Source organism: Aphanomyces invadans (assembly GCF_000520115.1).
Source record: "Aphanomyces invadans strain NJM9701 unplaced genomic scaffold supercont1.2, whole genome shotgun sequence".
NCBI classification, from domain to species: Eukaryota; Oomycota; class Saprolegniomycetes; order Saprolegniales; family Verrucalvaceae; genus Aphanomyces; species Aphanomyces invadans.
In genome coordinates, this window is record NW_008580147.1 from 1,686,239 (window position 1) to 1,707,355 (window position 21,117).

Here is a 21,117-nt window from a genome sequence, read left to right on the forward strand (position 1 = left end):
CTCGCGTCAAGGGGGTCGCGGCTCGCGGTCCGCGCAGCGGGCTATTCGCGGAACGCCCGTTACGCGCACAAAACGGCGACTTGGCGCAGTGACGCCGTGCCATCTCGCCACCGTTCGACGCACCGACACATCGTGCAAATTGGACAAGATGACGGCGGCGACAGAATACTCCAACGCATACGTCGTCGTGAAAGAGGGTGCGGGGTGGAGGAGTCGGGTGTGGGTTCCGTTGGGGTTCGTCTACGTCGCGTTCAGCGTCGGATGCAGTCTCGCGTACACGGTTCTCCTTGCCGAGTACACGACCAACGACTACTGGTGGCGCCAGTTCAACACGACTGGCGGCCAGACCTTTATCGCGGACCTCTTCAACGATATGATCACGTTGCGGCAACTCGGCGCATTTGACCTGTACGACGCGGCCAGGCTCAGCGCCTACGACGACAGAGTGACGTTCATTGACATGCCTGCCACGGCGGCGCGTCGGCTCGTCATGACCGCGATTCCACTCGAGAAAGCGCTCGCGACCATTCGTCAAAACAGCTTGTACGAGAATGCGTACTCGATCGTGGCCCACTGCTGGGTGGATTTCGACCGTCGGTTCGAAATGGCGCACACGGCGGCGCGGCAACGGCGTTGCGCTAGCCGCCGCCTCGACAACGCTGGCGTGTACTTGGAAGTTGTGCTGCGCAACGTCGACTACGACGACTTGACGCTGTCGTCGTACGGCATCCAGGTCCACCAAACGATCCTGGCTCCGATTCACGCGATGCCAGGTGGCCCGGCGTGGGTGACCAGTGTGTACAACCACACGCTCCAGTGGATACCTGCAGAGGACGAAGTCTCGTTGTGGCGGCGCCATGGCCTTCGGCACTTTACGTTGCAGTTCCAGAACCGATTTCAGTATGGCTTGGACAGCAGCATCACGATTGTGAACGCCATGATGGTGACGAAAACAATGACGATTGCCACGATGCCGTACATCGATCGAGGCCTGGCGTCGTGGTCGACGCGCACGATATCGGTCGGGCTCTGGAGCGACATGGTGAAAGCAATCGGGTTTGGCGCGAATCTCGTGCGCAACTCCAACATGTCTGTCGAAGCGGTCGGCCGCGACTGGGAGATCGCGTACTTTGGGTCGACGTCGACGGTCGGGACGACCTTGATGCGACAGTATATCGGACCCCTGGCGAACTGGGACACCACGCACGTGCTGCCTCCGCAGTCGCTGGTCGAGCTCGTGGTGGCGTTCCAGGCGCGCTTTCTCGCCGCGATTTCTCGAGGGGACCCTTCCATGGCGATGGTAATGAACTCGCTTGTCCCATTCGACATCGAAGTGGCGCCACCCCGGTGGATAGGCGACAACATGGCGTATTACGGCGGCAATCCCATCTGCGCCCATGCCACGACGGGCCGGTCGTATGTCCAAATGCCGTTCTCGTTTGACGACACATGCCAATCCCAAACACCGTTTCACATATCGCTGGATGCCCCAGGCGTGGTGTTTGCCATGCTCTTAGCCAACATCACGGCACCGGAGAGCATCTTCGATGCCTGCTCGTGCGCGACGGCGGCGTTCACGGCAGCGTGCGAACAAATCCTCGCGACGGCACTCGCCCCACTGCCTGCCTTCCAGTCCACGTTGGACGCACAACTGCTTGTCGCTGCCATGCACGACATTGAAGTCGTCAACATCTCGCTCATGCAGATGGCCACCGTCAACGTGTCGAAGAACGTGCTGCTGGTGCAGCCCATCGTAGGCGACACGGCGTGGTCGCTTTTTGGATGGGCTACCTTGTTTGACTGGGTCGACGGCACACGGGAAGTGTTTACGTTTGAGGGCGACGCGGGGGCTCTCACGCTCATGTCTGACCGCAGTGACGACGTCCATGTGGCCGCGAATACACTCGAGCTGCCCAAGGCTGCATGTTTGTACTTTTGGACGGCGGTTGTGTGGGTGAGCGTCCTGGCGGGAGCAGTCATGTGCCTGTCGTTCGTGTATGCCGCCATGGACAAGTTTCAAATCGAGGGCCGCAACCTGTTCCAGTTCAATCGAGTGGTTGGGAGCGTCTGGATCGGCCGTCCGCTTCTCTTTGTGCGGGGGATCACGGCCATCATAATCGTCAGTACGGCCCCGGCCACGATCGTCCACGACCGCGTCACATCCTTTGTGCGCTATCATCGACCGTGGACGTCCCAGTTGCTCTTGTACAGCGAGTCGCTCTGGACTGTCTACGTCATGAATGACATCGTGTTGCCCATCACGACCCACCTGCAACTCGCCAAGGAAGTCGCGCCACTGAGCAGTGTCCTGGCGTTTGTGGGCACCATGAGTCTGGACATCCTGGCGCCGTATGAAGTGCAGGCAACGACCATGCTAGACTGCACGTACACGTCATTTCGTCGAGGGGTGTCATGTTCGAATGGCGAGATCAAATTGGGAAGTGGCGAACGGGTCGCGCACATTCTCGGTCTTCAACTCGCGTCTCTGATCGTGGCGCAGCTCGTCGTGGTCGGGTATTCGTGGCGGTACCCAAGTCGTCGCCCCCCGCGAACGGGGACTCTCAACCACGTACTCATTCCCGCAGCGACGGAAGCGTACTTTGTGCGGTCGGCAGGGTCGTCGGCGTCGTCGAGGCATCTGGACGCCGTCGCATGCGTGATGTCAGGGATGCTGCCATGGCAACAGAATTTGTTTGACTTTAAGATCTGGGCCACCGTTGAAAGGCACAATCAACACCGGCGCATGTCGTTCCTGGATGCCAAGTTCAAGCACCTGACGGCGGCCATGACGGAGCCACCCAAGTTTGGCCCGATGCACTCGTGGCTAGGGGGTGTCGGGCTCTTATACATGGTCACGTCGATCTCGGGGTCGTACGCATTTCTCCAGTTGACGCAGGCCGCGATGGCCAACGATATCTGGTGGGCGTTGTTCGACACAAACACACAAGTGCACTTGAGCAACTGGTTCAACCAGAATTTGCAACTTCGCAGCGTCGCCAGCAACGTGAATCTCACAGCACTTGGGCATGGAGCGCTCGCATTGACGACCAATACGTCGGCCACCGCCCTCCAAGTCGCCCCGTTGTATGCAAGCTCCGTCCAAGACGAAGTGAACTCGCTCGCTAACGTCATCCAGAGTCTGCGTCAACTGGAAACGTGCTCCATCCCGTGGGTCATGACTGCGTATTGCTATGTGGACTTTTCCAGGCGATGGGAGATGGCTGGCACGGCAGCGCAGCAGCGACGATGTGCCCGTGACCTGGGCAATGCGGCAGTGTACTTGGAATCGGCCCTTCGCAACACGGACTGGACCGAATTCGGTCGTTGTTGGGGCCATGCGTTCGACGTGGGGGTGTTTCAGCACTTGCAGTCGTCTCGGGATGGGCTCGCGTGGCTGTCAGAGACGCAACATGCCATGGCCACCACGTCCGTGCCAAGTGAAGTCGCAGTGTGGGCAAACGCAAACATGTCGAGCTACGGGACGCAGTGGCAGAATTACAAGAGTTTAGGTGTCGTCGAGACGTTTTCGATTCAAAACGCGTTTGGGTGGCAATATCCATTGACGCTCAAGTACTCGAACGGGTCGATGCAGCTCTTAGTACAGACGACGCTCAAGATGCAGCGGCCGCTAGCCCACGACTTGCTGGCAATCATGTCCAACTCGAGCCGAGTGTGTGGTCAGAGCCTCGTTCGGAGCAGCTCCGCGTTCGCCTACTTGAACGCGACTGTCGAAGACGCGCTCGTGGACGCAAGGCTCCTTGTGCCTCCACTGGGCGTGGGGTTTTCCCTGACGCGACAATTCCTCGGTCCATTTGGCTCGATCACCATGAAGCGCGTCGCGTGCCCGTTGCCCTTACGGGAACTGTACCAAAGCATCACGTTTGCCCTCACCGAGTTGCTCGCGTCCGACCAGGAAGCGCAGCACACCATGTGGCCCATCTACTCGTCGTTCACGGTGTCCCCTCGACCGAAAATGTGGAACTCGGTGGGTCTTGGCGGCGGAAACGTCCTGTGTGAATTCAACCCGGCCGAAACCACGACCAAGATCCCTGGTATCGCGTTCAGTTCAGCGGGCTCGTGCGGCCTGAATTTGCAAGAGTTTATCATCGGCGACACAAAGGTCCTTCTCGAAGCGCTTATCGCGGCGGGCAACGTCAGCGTCCCCGCCGTCGCTCAGCTCGAGATCCGCAACCCTACCAGCACACTTGCCGTGCTCCACGACTCGGTCGACCTCTTGTCGACGCACCTGGATCGAGGCACGGCCAACACACTGCACGCACGAGCCCAAACCGTAAAACACGTCGTTCGAGACGACGTTCGGCTCGCGATGGTCCAATTCATCCGTCGAGGGTCGAATGGACCATACAGTCTGAGCCACATGGTGCTTTTCAACGAGTCCGACGTCGATTTTGACGTGTACGCGTGGCTCTATGTGTTCAACTGGGTGCAAGGCGTGCGTGAGGTCGTGTCGTTTGAGGGCGACATGGACAACTTGACCCTCTTGTCGAGTGCGACAAACCTCTTGGACCTCGCTGTGAATCCCATGGAAGTGCCGTCGAATGTGGCGTACTACATCCGGTACTTGGTCCAGTACATCACGTTAGTCATGTTGTGTGTGGCGGCGGTCGTGTGCCTTTGCATCGTCGCGTTGCGAGGGCGCGTGGAAGCCGTCAACATGATCGTATTCAGTCGCCTTGCGGGCCTCGTGTGGATCGGACGGTCGTTCCTGTTTGTGCGCGCGCTCAGCGCGATCTGCCTCTTGTCCACGTCGACGCTGGTGCTGAAAAGACCGCTGGATGGACTCGTGTCGTACTTTGAGTCGACGCACCAGCCATGGTACATGGTCGTTCTCGCCGCCGGAGAGCTCAACTGGATGGTGTACATCATAAACGATGTCTTCTCGGTTGTGACGAAGCAGTACACGGCCAGTTATGCTCGATCGAGCTTCTTTGTCACGTGGATCGCGTCGGCAGTATGGGTGTTTGTTGCGCCACCGACTTTGTCCGTGACACTCGCGAGGAACTGCACGGCCGTGGCAATCGACTTGCAGGTCGTGTGCAGTAGTGGAATCGTGGAAATTGGTAGCGTCCGGCACTTTTATAGCCTCCTTGCATTGGTGGTCGCGTGCTGTGCTTTATGCTACGCCGCCGAGCGTGTGTGGCGGGCGAGGACGAAAACGGCACCACCTGCTCCATCCCAAGGATCGTTGCTGTTGTACGCGGCAGCAAAGCACCACTTTCGCACGGACAAGTGGGATTACATGGGCACGCAATACATCGACAAGGCGTCCGCGGTCCTCACGGGCATTTTGTCTGTCGAAGGGCATGGCGCGTTGTATATCTTCGACATCAAGACGTGGCGCGTGTACGTGATATCAATCCACGATATGAATGACCAAGCCACGGAAGCTCCGCTGCATCTTCGGCATGCGCTTCCCCTCGTCGAGTGACTTTTCATCGTTGCGAGAACGACGAATTTACTTGCATCGGACGCAGTTCTACGTTTTTCAACACCCAACGCATATAAATTTGGCCCACACTCCCCTCCAAGTGGGTTCTTGCTCCATGCTTCATTCCGTCAAAATCACCGAGTTCGCCGAGCGCCGCCAGACAAGGTAAACTGGCTGGGTCTCGCCCTCCACTCGGGGTTTGTTGCACGAGGACAAACGAGTCCGCGATATGCATGGACTTGGTTCGAAGAGGTTGTAAACGTACAAAGAGTACTCTCTGGCGTTTGAGTTCCTGTTGAGAGACTGCAGGACGATTCTTGGGCACGCAGGGCAACCGACAGCCCAACGCCCGCTTGATAACGACGATGATCGGCTGGAAGTGCGCGACCAGGTTCATTGTTATCAATCTGCCAAGAAATCGTTGTGCCCGTGGCCGTGCTCCCGACGGCGTCGTTCTTCCAAACGACCCTTGGAGCAAATGGTCACGTGAGCCTCGTGCTCGTCGAGCCTACACATGTGGGAATCGTTCAGCGAGACTGAATTTGCCTCTTGTGCCGCTTTTGTTTGTGTTGTAAAACTTTAACTCACGGTCCAGAAGGACAGACCCCACCAAGGTCGCAAGTTGGTCAAGTGCAGTCAATCGTTGAATTCGTGAAAGTTCTTTGAAAGGGAGTTGAATGCCACGTTCGCAGCCCCGTTGGACGTCGCCCAGTTGCTGACCGAAGTAAGTTTCAAACGTGCAAGCTTTTGCTCACTTTTCATGTTGCTTTAGTTTCGTAGTATCTCGAACCCCGGCATGTCGATGGCGGTTGTGATAAATTCTCCAGCGGCAGCAAGCAATTGAATCATGTACCTCATTCTTGTAGAAGTCCAGAAGTCGAACTTGGCTAAGTGCATGGAAGCGGTCGATACCCCTGCAGCGCTGACCCATCGAAATGACCCCCTGCGGCTTTTCGTTGATCGCAGTTGCTAATGCCTTCTGGATCATGTCTTGTCCCTGTAGGCTTCGGTATTGCTTGCGACAAGGTGTTATGGTCTACGGTTTCGTGCATGAAGTTCTCCGTGTCTTCGTCATGCTTGTGCATGTTGCCAGTGGCCTCTCCAGGCTTGTGTGAAGCTCATGCTCTTGTCGGCGCGGCTGGAGCGATAATCGTCCTGGGGACCCGTCGTCGCTCCATTGCCGTTGGCGGTCGGATTTTTCTATTGGAACGTCGGAGAAGACGCCACGAATGCTGGTACAGATATGCACGCCAATCAGATCGCTGAATTTGAATGAAACGGACTCGGATTGGCTAGTTGACACTCACCCTCGTCGAATTTCGACAGGCGACCATCATTCTCGAGGGCATATTTCGCCCACATCCGGACGTAAAACGCACTTTCGAGAACACCCTATTTATCCGGAGGTTCGAATACGTAGCACAAATTGATTTGACGTGTGGAAGACAAATGAGCTTCTCTCAAGGACAAGACTGGAGCGTGGCTGGATGGGACAAAGGCCGGAGTGGCGGCCGCATCGGCAACGAGTCGAAGGAAGCAGCCCTCAACCGTGCGCGTCGCTCTGGTAACGTTGTCACCGAGCTCAAGCACGGTGGCGTCGCCAATAAATCTGCACACGTTGCCACTGGCAACATGCGCAAGCTGGACGAAGACACGGAGAACTTCAAGCACGAAACTGTAGACCGCAGCTTGTCGCAAGCACTGCAGAAGGCTCGCATGGACAAAGGCATGACCCAGAAGGCGTTGGCGACTGCGATCAACGAAAAGCCGCAAGTGATTGGTGACTACGAATCTGGTCGTGCGATCCCGAACGGTCAAATCATCGTCAAGATCGAGCGGGCGTTAGGTTGCCGGCTGCCCCGCGCTCCCAAGAAGCGTCCAACGGCGTCAGAATAATCTGAATAATTATCGACATAGATTTTCAATGTGTGGAGGATGAAACCGCCACCAACGTTTCGTCCGGCACGCGACTTCCACGCTAATGCGATTCCTGCATGGTGCAGTCGTGGTGGCGCTGTCCATGGCTGGTATCGCCATGGACTGTCCCAGTTGCTTGTACCAGTCGGTCTCGTGTGGCAATCCAGCCTCCACCCAGCCAGTGTGCGACGACGTCGGGCTCATTCAGTCCGACGACGTCCTTTGCGACGGCATTGACTGTGTTTGCTCGGACGGATTTGTGTGCGCGTCGTTGCGTCTAGGGTGCCCAGGGGTTGTGCATGGGGGAAGTCGAGCGCGATGCCTGTCGCTAACTGGGCTGCAATCACGGTACGAAGCTTACCGCGCCATCGTCATGCCACCTGGCCCAGACACCTATCCCGCAACTAACCTTTCGTGGGTTCACTTCCACGACGACAACGACGACTGTGCGCTATCAGACGACTGCACCGCCATGCGCCAATTGCACGCATGCAGCGCGGTGCTGTGTGGCAGCGCAGTCATTGCATGGATGGAATTGCATGGCGATGAGCACGAGTATCGGGTGGTGGTCGAAGGCACGCTGGCCGACCGATCGGCTGGAATCTTTGCCGTGGCGGCACGATGGAATCCAAACATGAGACGACTGAGCTGCGATAGCATCACGGCAACCCCCATCGGCAAGCGGTAACCACTCATGGCTATGCCGCGCTCCAAACTCTGCTTCGTCACTCAACAAACGCTCGCTGCACTAGGTACACACGGCAGACCCGCGCCAATCCTGAAGAGTGCGGTGGTCGGTACTTGGACTTTTCGCCCCCAGTGGCATTCACAAGTGTTCTGCTGGACTCGGCGCGCCGCACGAGTTTGTATATCTGGCTCATCGTGTTCAGCACATTGGGCGTAGCAATTGCCGCCGTTGTTGGCGTTGTGTACGCTTGGAAATCATCGGGGCGACACCTCCAAGCGCCAACAATTATTCCGGCGCCCATGTCTGCCATCGTCACCGCAAAGCATTCGGCACTGCTTTGAATAGCAAAACATGTATATTTACAGAGTCGTGTGGACTGTGTCGAGTGTTACAGGTTCGCTGTCTTTCTTCCACACCATGAGTCTCTTCTGTACAACTCTCAGCAACACCTACAGTTGACTACGTTGGCGGGAAGCTCGGGAAGGTGGGGGCGCGATGGTACCTCGACGCGAGGACACTGGAGGTCGGCGGGAGTGAGCTGGGCAAGAATGCTCTTGAGCACGATGGGGGTCAGGATCGAATGGTCCTCGATAAGGATGCGAAAAAGCGAGAGCACACGCATCTCGGAACGGGTCATGTCGCCGGGGGTATCTTCGGCAGCCCGCAGCATCGCCCCAAACAAACTGACCAACTGCGGGATGTCCATAAACAAGTCAAAGCCCCCGACAAGCAACGACGTACTTTGCACATCTCAAGAAGTCGCCACTTTTCGTGGCGGAGGTGGCTCAAGGTCGCGTGTTTGTCCATGCGAAAGGAAGGCATGGTGGTGTCGTTGAGGCATGCAACGGTCAGCTTCTTCACATGCATGTCTTCTTGTTCGGCCCAGTGCATCGCTACAATGATCGACCGACCGGTCGTTCAGTGTCGATCAAGGCAATTCGAGTACCTAATGTGGCGACCAGCGTTTCGGTCAGGTGCTTTTGGTGCTCATTGAATGCGGTGGAGATGTCTCGAAGGCGATTCTTCTTCAACCCCATGCGGATTTTCAACCTGTTCCACCATACACTCAGTGGACAATGCCATTGCCTGCGCAAGATGCTGGACCTCTTATTCATGTTGAGCAGCAGCGCATCTTCGACGGACATCACTTTGTTGTTGGACCGGCCCCTGCTGCCATGGGAGAAGTGGACTTCACGTTTGTGTGTGGTGTGGAAGTGCGCTACGCACCTGAATGCTCGATCGAGCTCCAGGTCACTCATGTTGTGTTCGGTCTTGCACATGCGTTGTCCATCGTCCGTGACTGTATAGCAGATGCCACGGGGCGTCGTCACTGCCGCAGCCGCGCGACTGGTGGCCGGACGCGTGGGCAAAGCGGTCGTCTCGGGCATGGACGGTCGAGATGGCTTTACCGGGCGCGAAGTGTGCGGTCGTCGGAGAGGAGACGTCGGTAGCTTGGACACGGTCGGCTTGGGTACGTCTGCAACGTTCCTGTCGTCGAAGAACTGAAGCGCCGGCACGGCTGTGACGAAGTTCTTGCTAATGATGTCGAAGACGTTCTCCGACATGGTGGACATTTTGCTGTGTCGCATCACGAGGTTGGACGTGACGTTGTCTTTCAGCGCTTTATCGCGGCGCTGCTTTCGCTGGAGCCACAGGTGGGCCACTACGATGCATTGGTGACATGTGAAGCACCGAAGAGCGCCTTCCCCACCTGCGCGAAATGCGGTGAGCACCTTTTCGCTCATGTCAAGGGGGTTTCCGTGCTTTTGCCTGTGGAGCATCGCCGCTGCTTGAACGTCGCGGTAGCTCTTGCCGTCCTTTTTGCCCAATTTGTCAGACCGTTGGGTGGCTGTACGCTTGATCTTGAGTCCGCTGCGCCGTTTGTGGGCCCGAAATTTTGTGATGTTGGTCAACTTGACAGCAAGCTTCGGTGCAAGGCAAGTTATGAGAAGGAGGAATAACTACACAATCTCCCAGTACCCCAAAAACTGCGCGGGACGTGTTGCGAGGGTTGGGAGATCGAATGATGGGGAAGTCGGGTGTAGCGTCGTAGACATCCTTGGCTTTCTTGTCAAGGTAGCATCCGAGCGCCGCGATGGTGGCGTTGTTGCTCGTTTGAGATTCGGTCGTGCTGACTGTTGTGGTGTCGCTCGTGACCTTCTTTGCGTTCATTCTGGATGATGAGGTTAACTGATGTTGTTGATGTGAAAGACGATTTCCACCTTGCTCGAAGCACTCGGTTGTTGGAGAGGCGAACGTGATCTTGAATGACATCAAAACCATTCTTCGCTTGGCAGTTCCTTCCTCCTGGTTTTGTCGATCCGACGTGCATGATGGCAGCAGCTGCAAGTCACACGGAATGTGCCGTTTTGAAACGGTGTAGAAAGGGGTGAGATGATGAACCACGTGCACTTGTACTCAACTTAGCGGGCATGTCTGTACGTGCGCCACTTAAGGAGAAGTTGTTCATCACGCATGTGCGAGAGGTGGAGAGCGGGAAAGCTGGTGGGCCCGGCGGCCTCCCGGCAAGTGTGGATGGGTTTTGATGTGGACAACTGATCACGGTGAGATTTTGAAGTTAATCCGGAAAAATTCATGCGCGTTCGGATAACCTCGAAAGTGCGCGAAGTAGCAATGAACGCTACCCAGGCGGATGGACGGCCGCGAGAGGAAGGACACGACAACGACGGGTCGGACAGCGATCTCACTGTGATGGGTAGTTCCATGTCGTCCAGCGGGTGGGAATCTCCATGCTTGATGGAAAGAACAGAGGTGACGGTGACATCACCACGTCCCAAAGCCACTACGATCCAATTCGACGAGAACGAAGGACCGCTCATACTGAGTCAGCCTTCCCCGATACCCAATTGGTGCCAGGACTCTCCTGAGCGACGAGGTACGCATAAGCATGTCGAGGGAACCTAGAACATAGTCACCCTCGTGAATTAGAGGCAGATCGTGAAGTCAAACAAGACGACTCCGACGACCACAACTTGACTCGTGATTGCAATCTTCCAAACATTCAAAACTACTCTAAACCTCTACCTTGTTTGCGTGAAAGTCCAATTTGCGATCAATTCGACAGTCCTCATCAAGCGAATGCCTCATGCAACGGCAGCATCACGTATATGGTCAAAGAGGATCCGCGTCTAACATCTGCGACCAACTCGACCTTACCAAAAAGATTGAAGCATCTTCGTTCAGCAGCGGTCGGCGAAGAGGGCATGAGTGTTCCCCTGGAGTTGTCCCCAGCGTCGCAATTGTGTGTGCTTTCTCAGATCGGTGACCTCGGTGCATCGTCAACATCATGGAACGCTCCATCACAACCCAATCCACGTTCTGTCATTCCCGTTCGCACAGATCCAGAGTTTCAGCAGAAGGAGCCCCGACGATCCCAAAACTCCTATGGAAAGCGACTCATATCCCAGGCAATTAGTTGGGACACTTGCAGCGGTATTGCATGACCGCCCTGTCCAACACCCCCATCTCCATCTCTCTTGATTCGATGGATAGAAGAAGCGTTCAATGGCGACACGAGTGACGGGGGCAATTGGACGTTTGAGGAACTATCAGACAGCGACTTTGACTGAATTGAACCCTATCACATTCTTCAAAGGCTATCCACTCGAAATGAGGTGGCAATTCACGTCATTCTCAAAGGCGCATGCAGTCAAGGTAAGGTCTGAGGCAAACCTGATAGGGAGATGTCGGCTGCGCTTCGACGGCTGGAGAATTGAGGGGTCGTAACCGGCAAAGTCCATGGTATGAATCGGTTACCCGAGCGCATCCAAAAGAACCATTCGTGAACCGACACATTCGTCAAGATGACCAAGACAGAACGTATCAACCTTTCTACCTCGCGTCAGCGAGAATTGCCGCAATATGGGACGGCCACTCCTTTCGAGGATATCCCGCCTAAAATCGTTTCTCGCAATATCCTGTCCAAAACTGCAATCGTGGGTGGATCACTTTTGGTCGTCGGGTGCTTGGCTGCAGTCAGTCGATCCTTGCCACCCTCAACTCCCGCACAATCGGCAACGGTGAGCCCACGTCTTCCAGCTGATCCATTTGCTTCCTTCCACGAAGAAAGCCGGTCGTATCTTGATAAGTCGGTCGACCCGTGCCAAAACTTTTATCAGTACGCGTGCGGGGGATGGCTCAAGACGGCAACCATCCCGGACGACGCCACCAGTATTGACACGTCATTTTCAATCGTGTCTGCGGCGAATGCTGAGATCATCAACGACATCATGACCAACCGACCCCCCTTGATCGATCCGCTGTACCAGTCGTGTTTGATTGGTGAAGACGTTGACCCCAACGCGATTCACGCGATTTCGCTCAAGCTCGAACATTTGGCGAATCTGAAGAGCGTCGACGACGTCCTGGAGTACGCAGGGCAACTTTACGCGCTCACTGACACAAAATCGTTCTTCGATGTCAGCGTCGAAGCGGATGCCAAGAATGCATCGAGCAACATCTTAACCATCGGCCAAGGAGGCCTCACGTTCCCAGCAAAAGAGTATTACACGGACAAGCACAAGAGCACCAAGTACTTTTCCCTTTTCGTCACGTACGCGCAAACCTTGGGCCACATCAAAGCATTCCCGAACCACAACGTGTCGCAGTTTGCCCATCGAATTCTAAACCTCGAAGAGTCGTTCGCGAATGTATCCGAGTCGAGGGCCGAGCAACGAGATCCATGGGCGCACTACAATCCCGTACTTGTAGCCGACCTTCCGGTCAAGTACCCTCACGTAACCAAGTACTTGCAAGGGGCAGGAATTTTCAACCGGCTCGTTGAAACGAATGCATCGGTTGTGGTGGAATCGCCAACCTTCCTCCACAACCAAAAGCAGCTCCTCGACGCAATCCCCGACCTGCAGATTGTCAAAAGCTACGTGAGTTTCCACCTCATCGATGCACAAAGTCAAGTGCTAGGCGACACGTTCCGTCAAGCCAACCATGAGTTCCACGGCGCGCTGCGAGGCATCGTTCGCAAGCAAGAGCGCAAAGATTTTTGCTTTTCCCTGACGCAGTCGCTGCTTGGGGACGTCGTTGGCAAGTACTATCTAAAGCGTGTGTGGGACTCCCAAACGAAGAACGCCGCAAAGACATTGATCCAGGAGATTGAATCGTCCATGGACTCTGTGTTACAGAACGAAGTATGGCTGGACATCGCCACGCGAGAGAAAGCATTGGAGAAGCTCCACCACGTGTTCAATTTGGTTGGTGGTCCGGACGACATCCCAGAGCTTTCATTCAACATATCCGCGACCGACTTTTGGTCGAACGTGATGCATTTCAAAGGATTGAAGTTTCAATCGAAGGTCGAGAGCATTGGCAGTGCTGTCGACCACAAGGGATGGGGTATGACCGCTTCGACCGTCAATGCGTACTACGAGCCCACTGAGAACAAGATGGTGTTTCCAGCTGCGATCATGCAGCAACCGTTCTACAGTGCCCGGCATTTGCCAGATGTGGCCAACTACGCTCGAATTGGAATGATCATGGGCCATGAGCTCACGCATGGCTTCGACGACGAAGGACGGAACTTTGACAGCGACGGCAACATGCACGTTTGGTGGAGTGCGAACGTCAGTCGCACGTACGATGAGAAGACCAAGTGCCTTGCAGACCAGTACTCGTCCTTTGACGTGCTCACCCTCGATCGAACGAAACGGATCGGTCATGTCGATGGTCGCCTGACGTTGGGTGAAAACATCGCGGACAACGGTGGTCTCAAACTTGCATACCTGGCGTACTTGCATTCGAAAAGAAATGTCACGCCTGTTCCCACACCCGAGCAAAGGCAAGCCGACGCGAAAGCGTACTTTTTGGCGTTCGCCCAGGGCTGGTGCGGCAAGTACACGGACTCGTACGCCGAGCTCTTGCTCACGTCGGACCCGCATTCCCCCAACAAGTGGCGTGTCAACGGCCCGATCATGAATTCACAGGCGTTTGCCGATGCGTATCAGTGCCCTGTCGGAAGCTCAATGAACCCCTCGAAGAAGTGCGTTGTGTGGTAAAATTGAGCATTCCTGGAGTGCCACGTAATAGACTTGATATTTGTATAATCTCAACGAACCCTAATGAACGATCCCATCCGGTGATCCACCCAATCCCCGAAGACTTAGTCACATGGGGCGCCGTTATCCGGAGGAATACACCACCACGTCATTAAAATGTTTCGTCAGGCGGTGTGCCGCCAGCTTCTGAAACACCCGCTACGAAGTTGCTCCGCGACGTGGTCAACAGGTCCCCGTCTTTTCCGAGCGCCTCAAGTCCTCCCTACAGACATTCGAACCCAGCATCGCACAATGAAAGTGTACACCAAGACTGGTGACAAGGGCACGTCCCAACTCTTTTCTGGCGAACGTCGCCGAAAGGACGACGCCGTGTTCATGGCGCTCGGCGACACGGACGAACTGAACGCCCAGATTGGTGTTGCATTAACACAATTTGAACTGCTCGGCATTGAGACAACCCTGCATCCAGGCGTGGAGTTTCAATCGCGCCTGGAGGAGATTCAGTCGAGACTGTTCGACGTTGGCGCAAGCGTTGCGACACCTTTGAGCTCCGCTGGCCAAAGTAAGATTCGCCGCGCTGAATTCGAACCGTCGAATGTGACTGTCTTGGAAACCTGGATCGACGAAATGGATGAACATTTGGAGCCTTTGCGCAATTTCATTCTGCCCAGCGGTGGTGGCCTGGCGTCTTGTCAACTCCATGTCGCTCGTGCCGTGTGCCGCCGTGCCGAGCGCCGCGTGGTGTCCATCGGAGGCGACGACGTTGATCCAGTTGTCATTCAATATTTGAATCGATTGAGCGACTTTCTGTTCGTTGCCGCCCGGTTCGTCGCGTTCTTGGAAGGCAAATCCGAGACCATTTGGAAGAAGCAAGTAAAACCAACGTCGTAAACTAACTACTGTTCTTGTGTACACGGAATGATCGCAGCACCACGAGTTCTAGAGGCTTTGACTCGTCGCTACACCAATTTCAAGGAGAGGTGGCTGCTGTCGAGACGTGCCTATCGACGACGTCGTCGTGGTCGCTACGAGTGCTGAGGCTAGTACTAGAGAGTTGGAGTTGAATGCATACAAAATCGGAGCTGCGGCTTCTTCGCTGCCGCCACTCCCATTGTTTCACTTTGCCAGTTACGACCGACATCAAGGTGGTGCAGTCAATGGCGTGTTCAAGCTGCGGCCGACAAGGTTCCCGATTGGGACGTTGTAGCAATGCCCACGACGTGCCAGGAATCATTTACCCGTGTCTTGGACCCATTTGAAGTTTACATACCACCGCAGCTGCCGCTTGGATGCCGAGGCGGTTGGTGGCGGCACCCGTCGACGGCAGAGTGTCCGAAAGACGGACAAGAAGTCTATCTGACGACGGCCTCTATCGCACACGAACTAACCCTTCGAGCATCACGCGTCAGCTGCGTTGTGCGGAACAAGCGACCACACGTAACGTGATGTTGTCGTTGAAGAGTTTCTGATTGAACGTCGCCTTGTCCATGTCGCCGCCGTTCTTACAAACGAAAACGATGCATCGTTGGCTGCACGATTTTCACTAGTACTGAGCTCAGGGTGTGTATCGAAGGGGCAGTGGCCAGCCATCCCGGTCCACCTGATCTTGGTCTTGAAGAGTTCGAGATTGCCGTCCGGTGTTACCCTGGTTCAACTTCAACTTCAGCCGTTGTCATGCTACTCTACCCAAGGGCGCGATGCCGACGGGTTGTGGCTTGGTGCTGCGGCGAAGATGTCGCGTTTGCCTTCGCCCAAGCGATCGTACGAATGCGCCGTAGCCGTCGCCATCTCTCGTCGGCGTTGCCATGCTGGTGCCGCCTCCTTTCGACCGGGTCAAAATATGGCTCGTCATGTTATCCATATGTACGCGTGACTGTCTGATTTCAAGTCGAAGATCGCCACGTCGATCAAATTCGAATTTGTGGGATGCTGCGCAAGAAGACAGCAGACGTGGTTGTCGTGGGCGCTGGCGTCGCCGGATGCTCTGCATACTTTGGCCTGGCCAAGCGCAATCGCGCGGCGAACGGTGCCGCGCCGTCGACGTTCAAGCCGCTTCTCTTGGATGCGATTGGGCCCATGTCTCTGACGAGTGCTCGCGGCACGTACCAATACCGCAACTGGTGGCCGGAAGATGGCGACGAAGCCATGATGCGGCTCGTGTCGCGGTCCATTGACATCATGGACGATGTCGCGTCCGAGATCGACTTGAATCGTAATGGATACCTTTTTGTCACGCGCGACACGAAGCGCATCGACGAGTTCAAGAAGCAAGCGCTGCGCAATGCACAACTCGGCGGCGGCGACTTTCGTGAGCACCACGACTTGACCAACTACAACCCGTCGACCAAGGCAGAAGACAGAATGGACGGCTGCGATTTGATCTGGGGCCAAGACAACATTTCCAAAGTGTTTCCGACTCTGAAAGGCGCTGACGCCCTCGCGGCGCTCCACGTGCGTCGCGCGGGTTCCTTGAACCCTAAAAAGCTGGTGCGGATGCTGCATACACGTCTTCCAACACGTCGCTCAATCGGTGCATAGGCTGCGTATCAAATGTCGCAAGTCAAGGCATTCTGTCCAAACGCTGAAACCCAACGAGGGAAAATGATCGACATCCACTCGTCGGGCGGCCGCATTACTGGCATCACGGTCGGGCTCCCGAACGGCGACAAGGAGACAGTCGACACGCCGTCGCTTGTGCTGGCCCCTGGACCAATGCTTCAAGAAACCCTGCGGATCCTGCGGGAGAAAGAATTGTTTGACACTCCTGAGCTCAAAGTGCACCACGAGCTGCATGCTCGCGTGATTTTCGACGACCCCATGCAAATCGCAACGTCGTCGTTGCCCTTGACATTCAACGCCGACCCCTTCGACCGCCTCCCGGTATGACCGAGTCCAGACAAGCCCACTCGTGTGGCGCTGCGTGGAAAACGGACGATGATATTGATCCGACATGGATTAGTTTTCCAAGGAAGAGCTGGAAGCGAATCCGTCGGATCCGCTCCACAACGAATCGTTCCCAGGAGGTAACATGCCACGACCGGAAATGTCGCCTCAAAACGTCGTGCTTGCATGGCGTAGGCGTGCACGTCCGCCCGTACCTCGATGGCAAATCGATGGGTGTGTGGACTTACGACGTGAACTTTGTCGAGCCAGTCTTTCCCCTGACCAAAGTGATCGATCCCAGGTCACGACCCCTTCCATCGAGTCGGCGGACGTTGGGCTGACGTGCCATGCTCTTAGATACGGCGAGATTTGTCTGCGGGGGCTGTCGCGCTTGTTTCCCCAGATTACGTCGTACGTGACGGACCCGCACATCATGGCGACTCTCGACGTAAGGCAGTCAGCATGTCCTTCGCCGTCATGTTGACACCGATCGTTTTCCCCAGGTCGACGGCGGGTATTACTGCAAAACCCCCGACAACATTCCGATCATTGGCAACACGAAGAACGGCGTGGACGGCCTCTTCTTCCAAGCAGCCATGACTGGCGTCGGCCTCATGTATATATACACACGACAGGAAATGTTACGGTAGCCTCAACCGATTTGTTTGTAGGTCGAGTGCGGCGGCAGGGGAAGTCTTGGCCGGAGCCGTCATGGGCGACTTCGCCCCTGGGAAACCAGTGGACCCGGCGCTTCCATACGCCTCGTATGCGGCTGCGTTGTCGCCGAACCGATTCGACGATCCTGCGTACGTTGCGTCGTTGTCTGGAGATCGCCAAACGAGCGGTCAAATGTAGTGCATCGTCAGATTACTTGGAGAATACACACTGGATAGCAAAACTCGTGGAATGCTCTCTGCGCCGCGATTGTTTGCTTGGATGTCTCGTGGTGGGAGTCGGGGCGGCTTCGTGGTGGGAGACGGAACGTCGTCGTGATCCATGCAGCAGCCGCAGTTTGATGTCATCGAACGATTGTGTGTCTGTGTTGATTGTTTGGCACTTGTCTTTAGCGCTGAATGAGGCTGTTGACTCGCTGTGGCGCCGACAACAGCTCTGCACCCTCTGGCATTCCTCGGCTCCTGTAGCTCAGAGCGTTCTTGCGACTGGAATGGCTTGGCATGACTTTTCTTTTCGTGATGCAACAATTGCCACCGGAGCGCTACAGTAGTAGTACACGAACGTGATGAGGTGTACGATACTTGTACACATTGCAACGTTCGAAAGACCTACACTCACATTTAGTGCTGGGGGATATTCTGAATATCATCGAAAACGTCCTCTTTTCGGCCAATAAAAGCTAAATGAAGCAATTCTCTTTTATTTATAGATTTTTTGGAAGTACTGATGGGCGAGAGTGTTGGTCGCGGTCAACCTCAACACACGGCACCACACATTCGATTCAAGTGCCGCTCTCACATGTCGTCGACCTGCCCTGTGATCGATATCGGCGTGAACGTCCTCAACAGACAGTTCCAGAAGGACCTCCCGCGAGTTCTCAAGCGCAGCGCCGAAGAGAATGTGCACACGATCATTGCCACGGGGACCGACATGAAGGTGAGTGAGCGGTCGATTGCGTTGATCCGCAAACGACGAAACATCCCGTTGCCTCGGCTTTTTTGCACTGTCGGGATACATCCGCACTCAGCAAAAGATGCTGTTCCAGATTTTGCAAAGCGACAGACGGACCTCATCGAAACAAATCGCGATGTCGTCGTGGCGGTCGGTGAATGTGGATTGGACTTCAATCGGGACTTCTCTCCCCGCACCGTGCAAATCGAAGTGTTTCGCCAACAAGTTCAAGTCGCATGCGACCTCCACTTGCCCCTCTTTTGCCACGAACGTGAAGCCCACACCGAATTTCTCGACGTTCTCGTCCCGTTTCTTGAAACGGGGAAATTGCAAGCCTCACAGGTCGTTGTCCACTGCTTTACTGGAAATGCTGCTGAGCTCAAACGATACGTTGGACTGGGGTTCTCTATCGGGCTCACCGGCTTCGTGTGCATGTCTCGACGCGGCTTTGAATTGCGTCAGGTGATATCCATGATCCCCTTGAGCCAGCTCATGGTCGAGACGGACGCCCCGTTCATGCACCCCAGCCAAGCAAAGCAGCGATGCGAGCCTCATCACATCCACGCTGTAGTTCAAACAATTGCTGAATGCATGGGTTGCCCCGCTACCGACGTCGCTGCAGCCACCACTGCCAATGCCACGCGATTCTTCAAACTCGATGAGGCCGTGTTTCGCCGTGCTCACTCCGCTCCACGTCTATCCACAGCGCAGTCGTACCCCCCCGCACCCCCACAGATTCGTCTTGCCCCGTCTAACGGAAGCTATATTTCTGTGGACGGTTCGACGCTGGAAGGGGGCGGCCAAATCCTTCGGCTGGCGTTCCCGCTCGCTGCGTTGCTTGGCAAAGACATTCAAGTCCACAGCATCCGTGCCGGCAGACCGAGGCCAGGCCTTGCCAATCAGCACTTGTGCGGTCTCAATTTGATCGACTCGTTGAGTTGGTTGTGGAATCTCTCCGGCCACGAGTTGCAATCGACAAGGGTGTCCCTGGCGCATTCTGAGGCAGGCGGCGCCATCGTATTCAAAGGATCGAAATTCCACGCGGCCATGGATACAGCGGGAGCTGTGACCTTGGTGCTCCAAGGGGTGCTCCCTCTGTTCGTCTTGTCAGATCAGCCAAACCCCATCGAGTTGACCCTGGTCGGCGGCACCCATGGGAAATTTGCACCCACCGCAGACTGGTTCGAACTGGCCTTTGCGCCCCTCTTGCAGCGCATGGGAGTTTACTTTGACATGAGAGTGAATCGCTGTGGGTTCGTTCCGCGCGGGGGAGGCCACGTCACCGTGATCTGCCCAGGCGGGGCTTCGTTGCCGCTGCGCCCGCTGTTGCTGGACACCCCGTCCCGACTAGTGCAGCATCTCGTGTGCCGTATCATTTGCGCCACCGATACCGATGGCCGTGCCACATGCGCAGCCCTTCGCAAGCAATTTCGATTTGCGTTTGGTGTTGGAACCAACGTCGACTGGACGGAAGAAGTCGTTGTGGACGGGGGACTCCAGACCAAAAATGGCTCGAGTGGGCCATACGTGCACGTCACGCTCTTCCTGGGCAACGGCAACATCCTGACGGCAGGAGGACACCCGTCCAAGTCTGTGGACGCGGCCGTGGCCGACATCGTCGCCGAACTGGATCGCGTGTGGGACGGTGATGCGTGCGTGGACGAACACCTGGCTGACAACATCCTTGTGTACATGGCAATGGCGCAAGGAACGTCGCGGCTGCGCATTCCCCTGGAAACTACGAGTCAGCATGTTGAGGCTGCGATATATGTCATCTCGTTGATCGCGAGAGCTCGGTTTCATGTCGAAACCTGTTCCAAGAGTCGACTGGTGACGTGCCATGGCATTGGTTTTCAACCCATGACGGAATAAAATTTACCAAGCGCTAGTGAATACGGCATGACCCACCGGCATGTTTGTCAAATTGCCAGTGAAAGGTTCGTCGGCAGCAGTCTTCGCAGGGACTTGACAAAAACTTCCATCCACGGTTGTAAATCCAAAGTTCATCGCTTGAACATCGAAATGTAGCATTTGCATTGCGCGAACAAATCAAACATCAAGCAGCATGCGCAGTAGGGTCATCTTCCTTCGCCTTCGGTGCCGTTGCAATCTACCTGCGACGGCGCACCATACATGAAGTGATCATCTTGAGCTTCCACAACATCTCGTAGTGTACGTACAGCACAAAGGAGAGCCCAAATTCGTTACAATTCTTTTTTACTGTAGTATACAGTGATCGAAATAAAGATATGCCAGGCAGGTTTTTTCTCAATAGAAGGCATGTCGAGGGCATTCGACAGTACAACGACTATATTGTTAGCCTTGTGCTATCATTTTAGAGCATAGGTGTGACCATCGGAACGGTTTATATCACTTCCTTTGTATTCTAGAGCCATGAGACTAAAATTGTAGAAGAAATAAAGATATGACACATTAAAGAGGCACTCATTTAGTACTTGATTTTACGACCTTTGCTCGCCACAACTAAGTCGCATCGCTTCGGCATCCCTGCCACAAGTTTCTTG

The 21,117-nt window shown here is 55.4% G+C and overlaps 8 protein-coding genes across 9 annotated transcripts; 7 read left to right on the forward strand and 1 right to left on the reverse strand.

Moving 5' to 3' along the window:
- Positions 1–62: 62 nt before the first annotated feature.
- Positions 63–6,682, forward strand: H310_01386 (hypothetical protein). The gene has a single exon (XM_008864476.1). The coding sequence runs from the start codon at positions 149–151 to the stop codon at positions 5,447–5,449; it is 5,301 nt and encodes a 1,766-aa protein (XP_008862698.1). The 5' UTR covers positions 63–148; the 3' UTR covers positions 5,450–6,682.
- Positions 6,683–6,879: 197 nt separating this feature from the next.
- H310_01387 (hypothetical protein) lies at positions 6,880–7,402 on the forward strand. Its single transcript, XM_008864477.1, has one exon. It carries the CDS (start codon positions 6,899–6,901, stop codon positions 7,343–7,345), a length of 447 nt encoding a protein of 148 aa, XP_008862699.1. The 5' UTR covers positions 6,880–6,898; the 3' UTR covers positions 7,346–7,402.
- Positions 7,403–7,406: 4 nt separating this feature from the next.
- Positions 7,407–8,117, forward strand: H310_01388 (hypothetical protein). Its single transcript, XM_008864478.1, has one exon. The coding sequence runs from the start codon at positions 7,431–7,433 to the stop codon at positions 8,052–8,054; it is 624 nt and encodes a 207-aa protein (XP_008862700.1). The 5' UTR covers positions 7,407–7,430; the 3' UTR covers positions 8,055–8,117.
- A 296-nt stretch (positions 8,118–8,413) lies between these two features.
- On the reverse strand, positions 8,414–10,226 carry H310_01389 (hypothetical protein; the record flags this gene model as incomplete). Its single annotated transcript, XM_008864479.1, has 8 exons — positions 8,414–8,503; positions 8,557–8,745; positions 8,796–8,947; positions 9,001–9,104; positions 9,159–9,221; positions 9,282–9,717; positions 9,766–9,979; positions 10,035–10,226. 8 exons carry the CDS (start codon positions 10,224–10,226, stop codon positions 8,414–8,416), a joined length of 1,440 nt encoding a protein of 479 aa, XP_008862701.1.
- A 1,453-nt stretch (positions 10,227–11,679) lies between these two features.
- Positions 11,680–14,170, forward strand: H310_01390 (hypothetical protein). Its single transcript, XM_008864480.1, has one exon. The coding sequence runs from the start codon at positions 11,879–11,881 to the stop codon at positions 14,081–14,083; it is 2,205 nt and encodes a 734-aa protein (XP_008862702.1). The 5' UTR covers positions 11,680–11,878; the 3' UTR covers positions 14,084–14,170.
- A 78-nt stretch (positions 14,171–14,248) lies between these two features.
- On the forward strand, positions 14,249–15,202 carry H310_01391 (ATP:cob(I)alamin adenosyltransferase). Its single transcript, XM_008864481.1, has one exon. The coding sequence runs from the start codon at positions 14,375–14,377 to the stop codon at positions 14,972–14,974; it is 600 nt and encodes a 199-aa protein (XP_008862703.1). The 5' UTR covers positions 14,249–14,374; the 3' UTR covers positions 14,975–15,202.
- Positions 15,203–15,929: 727 nt separating this feature from the next.
- On the forward strand, positions 15,930–18,185 carry H310_01392 (hypothetical protein). Its single transcript, XM_008864482.1, has 7 exons — positions 15,930–16,570; positions 16,622–16,963; positions 17,043–17,106; positions 17,162–17,267; positions 17,324–17,414; positions 17,470–17,582; positions 17,638–18,185. Exons 1-7 carry the CDS (start codon positions 16,010–16,012, stop codon positions 17,819–17,821), a joined length of 1,461 nt encoding a protein of 486 aa, XP_008862704.1. The 5' UTR covers positions 15,930–16,009; the 3' UTR covers positions 17,822–18,185.
- Positions 18,186–18,404: 219 nt separating this feature from the next.
- Positions 18,405–20,742, forward strand: H310_01393. Of its 2 annotated transcripts, XM_008864484.1 has the most exons (2): positions 18,405–18,577; positions 18,687–20,742. In XM_008864484.1, the coding sequence occupies exon 2, from the start codon at positions 19,025–19,027 to the stop codon at positions 20,462–20,464; it is 1,440 nt and encodes a 479-aa protein (XP_008862706.1). In that variant the 5' UTR covers positions 18,405–18,577; positions 18,687–19,024; the 3' UTR covers positions 20,465–20,742. The 2 variants fall into 2 exon arrangements, with proteins under 2 accessions (XP_008862706.1, XP_008862705.1); XM_008864483.1 differs by having other exon boundaries at positions 18,405–20,742.
- Positions 20,743–21,117: the final 375 nt, after the last annotated feature.

Bases quoted from the DNA above. Each gene is read 5' to 3' on its own strand.
- H310_01386 (XM_008864476.1), top strand. From the start codon at position 149: ATGACGGCGGCGACAGAATACTCCAACGCATACGTCGTCGTGAAAGAG.
- H310_01390 (XM_008864480.1), top strand. From the start codon at position 11,879: ATGACCAAGACAGAACGTATCAACCTTTCTACCTCGCGTCAGCGAGAA.
- H310_01391 (XM_008864481.1), top strand. From the start codon at position 14,375: ATGAAAGTGTACACCAAGACTGGTGACAAGGGCACGTCCCAACTCTTT.
- H310_01388 (XM_008864478.1), top strand. From the start codon at position 7,431: ATGCGATTCCTGCATGGTGCAGTCGTGGTGGCGCTGTCCATGGCTGGT.
- H310_01393 (XM_008864483.1), top strand. From the start codon at position 18,440: ATGTCGTCGACCTGCCCTGTGATCGATATCGGCGTGAACGTCCTCAAC.
- H310_01392 (XM_008864482.1), top strand. From the start codon at position 16,010: ATGCTGCGCAAGAAGACAGCAGACGTGGTTGTCGTGGGCGCTGGCGTC. The intron at 16,571-16,621 runs GTGCGGATGCTG...ATCGGTGCATAG, and splicing joins CCTTGAACCCTAAAAAGCTG to GCTGCGTATCAAATGTCGCA. The intron at 17,415-17,469 runs GTAAGGCAGTCA...CGTTTTCCCCAG, and splicing joins ACATCATGGCGACTCTCGAC to GTCGACGGCGGGTATTACTG.
- H310_01387 (XM_008864477.1), top strand. From the start codon at position 6,899: ATGAGCTTCTCTCAAGGACAAGACTGGAGCGTGGCTGGATGGGACAAA.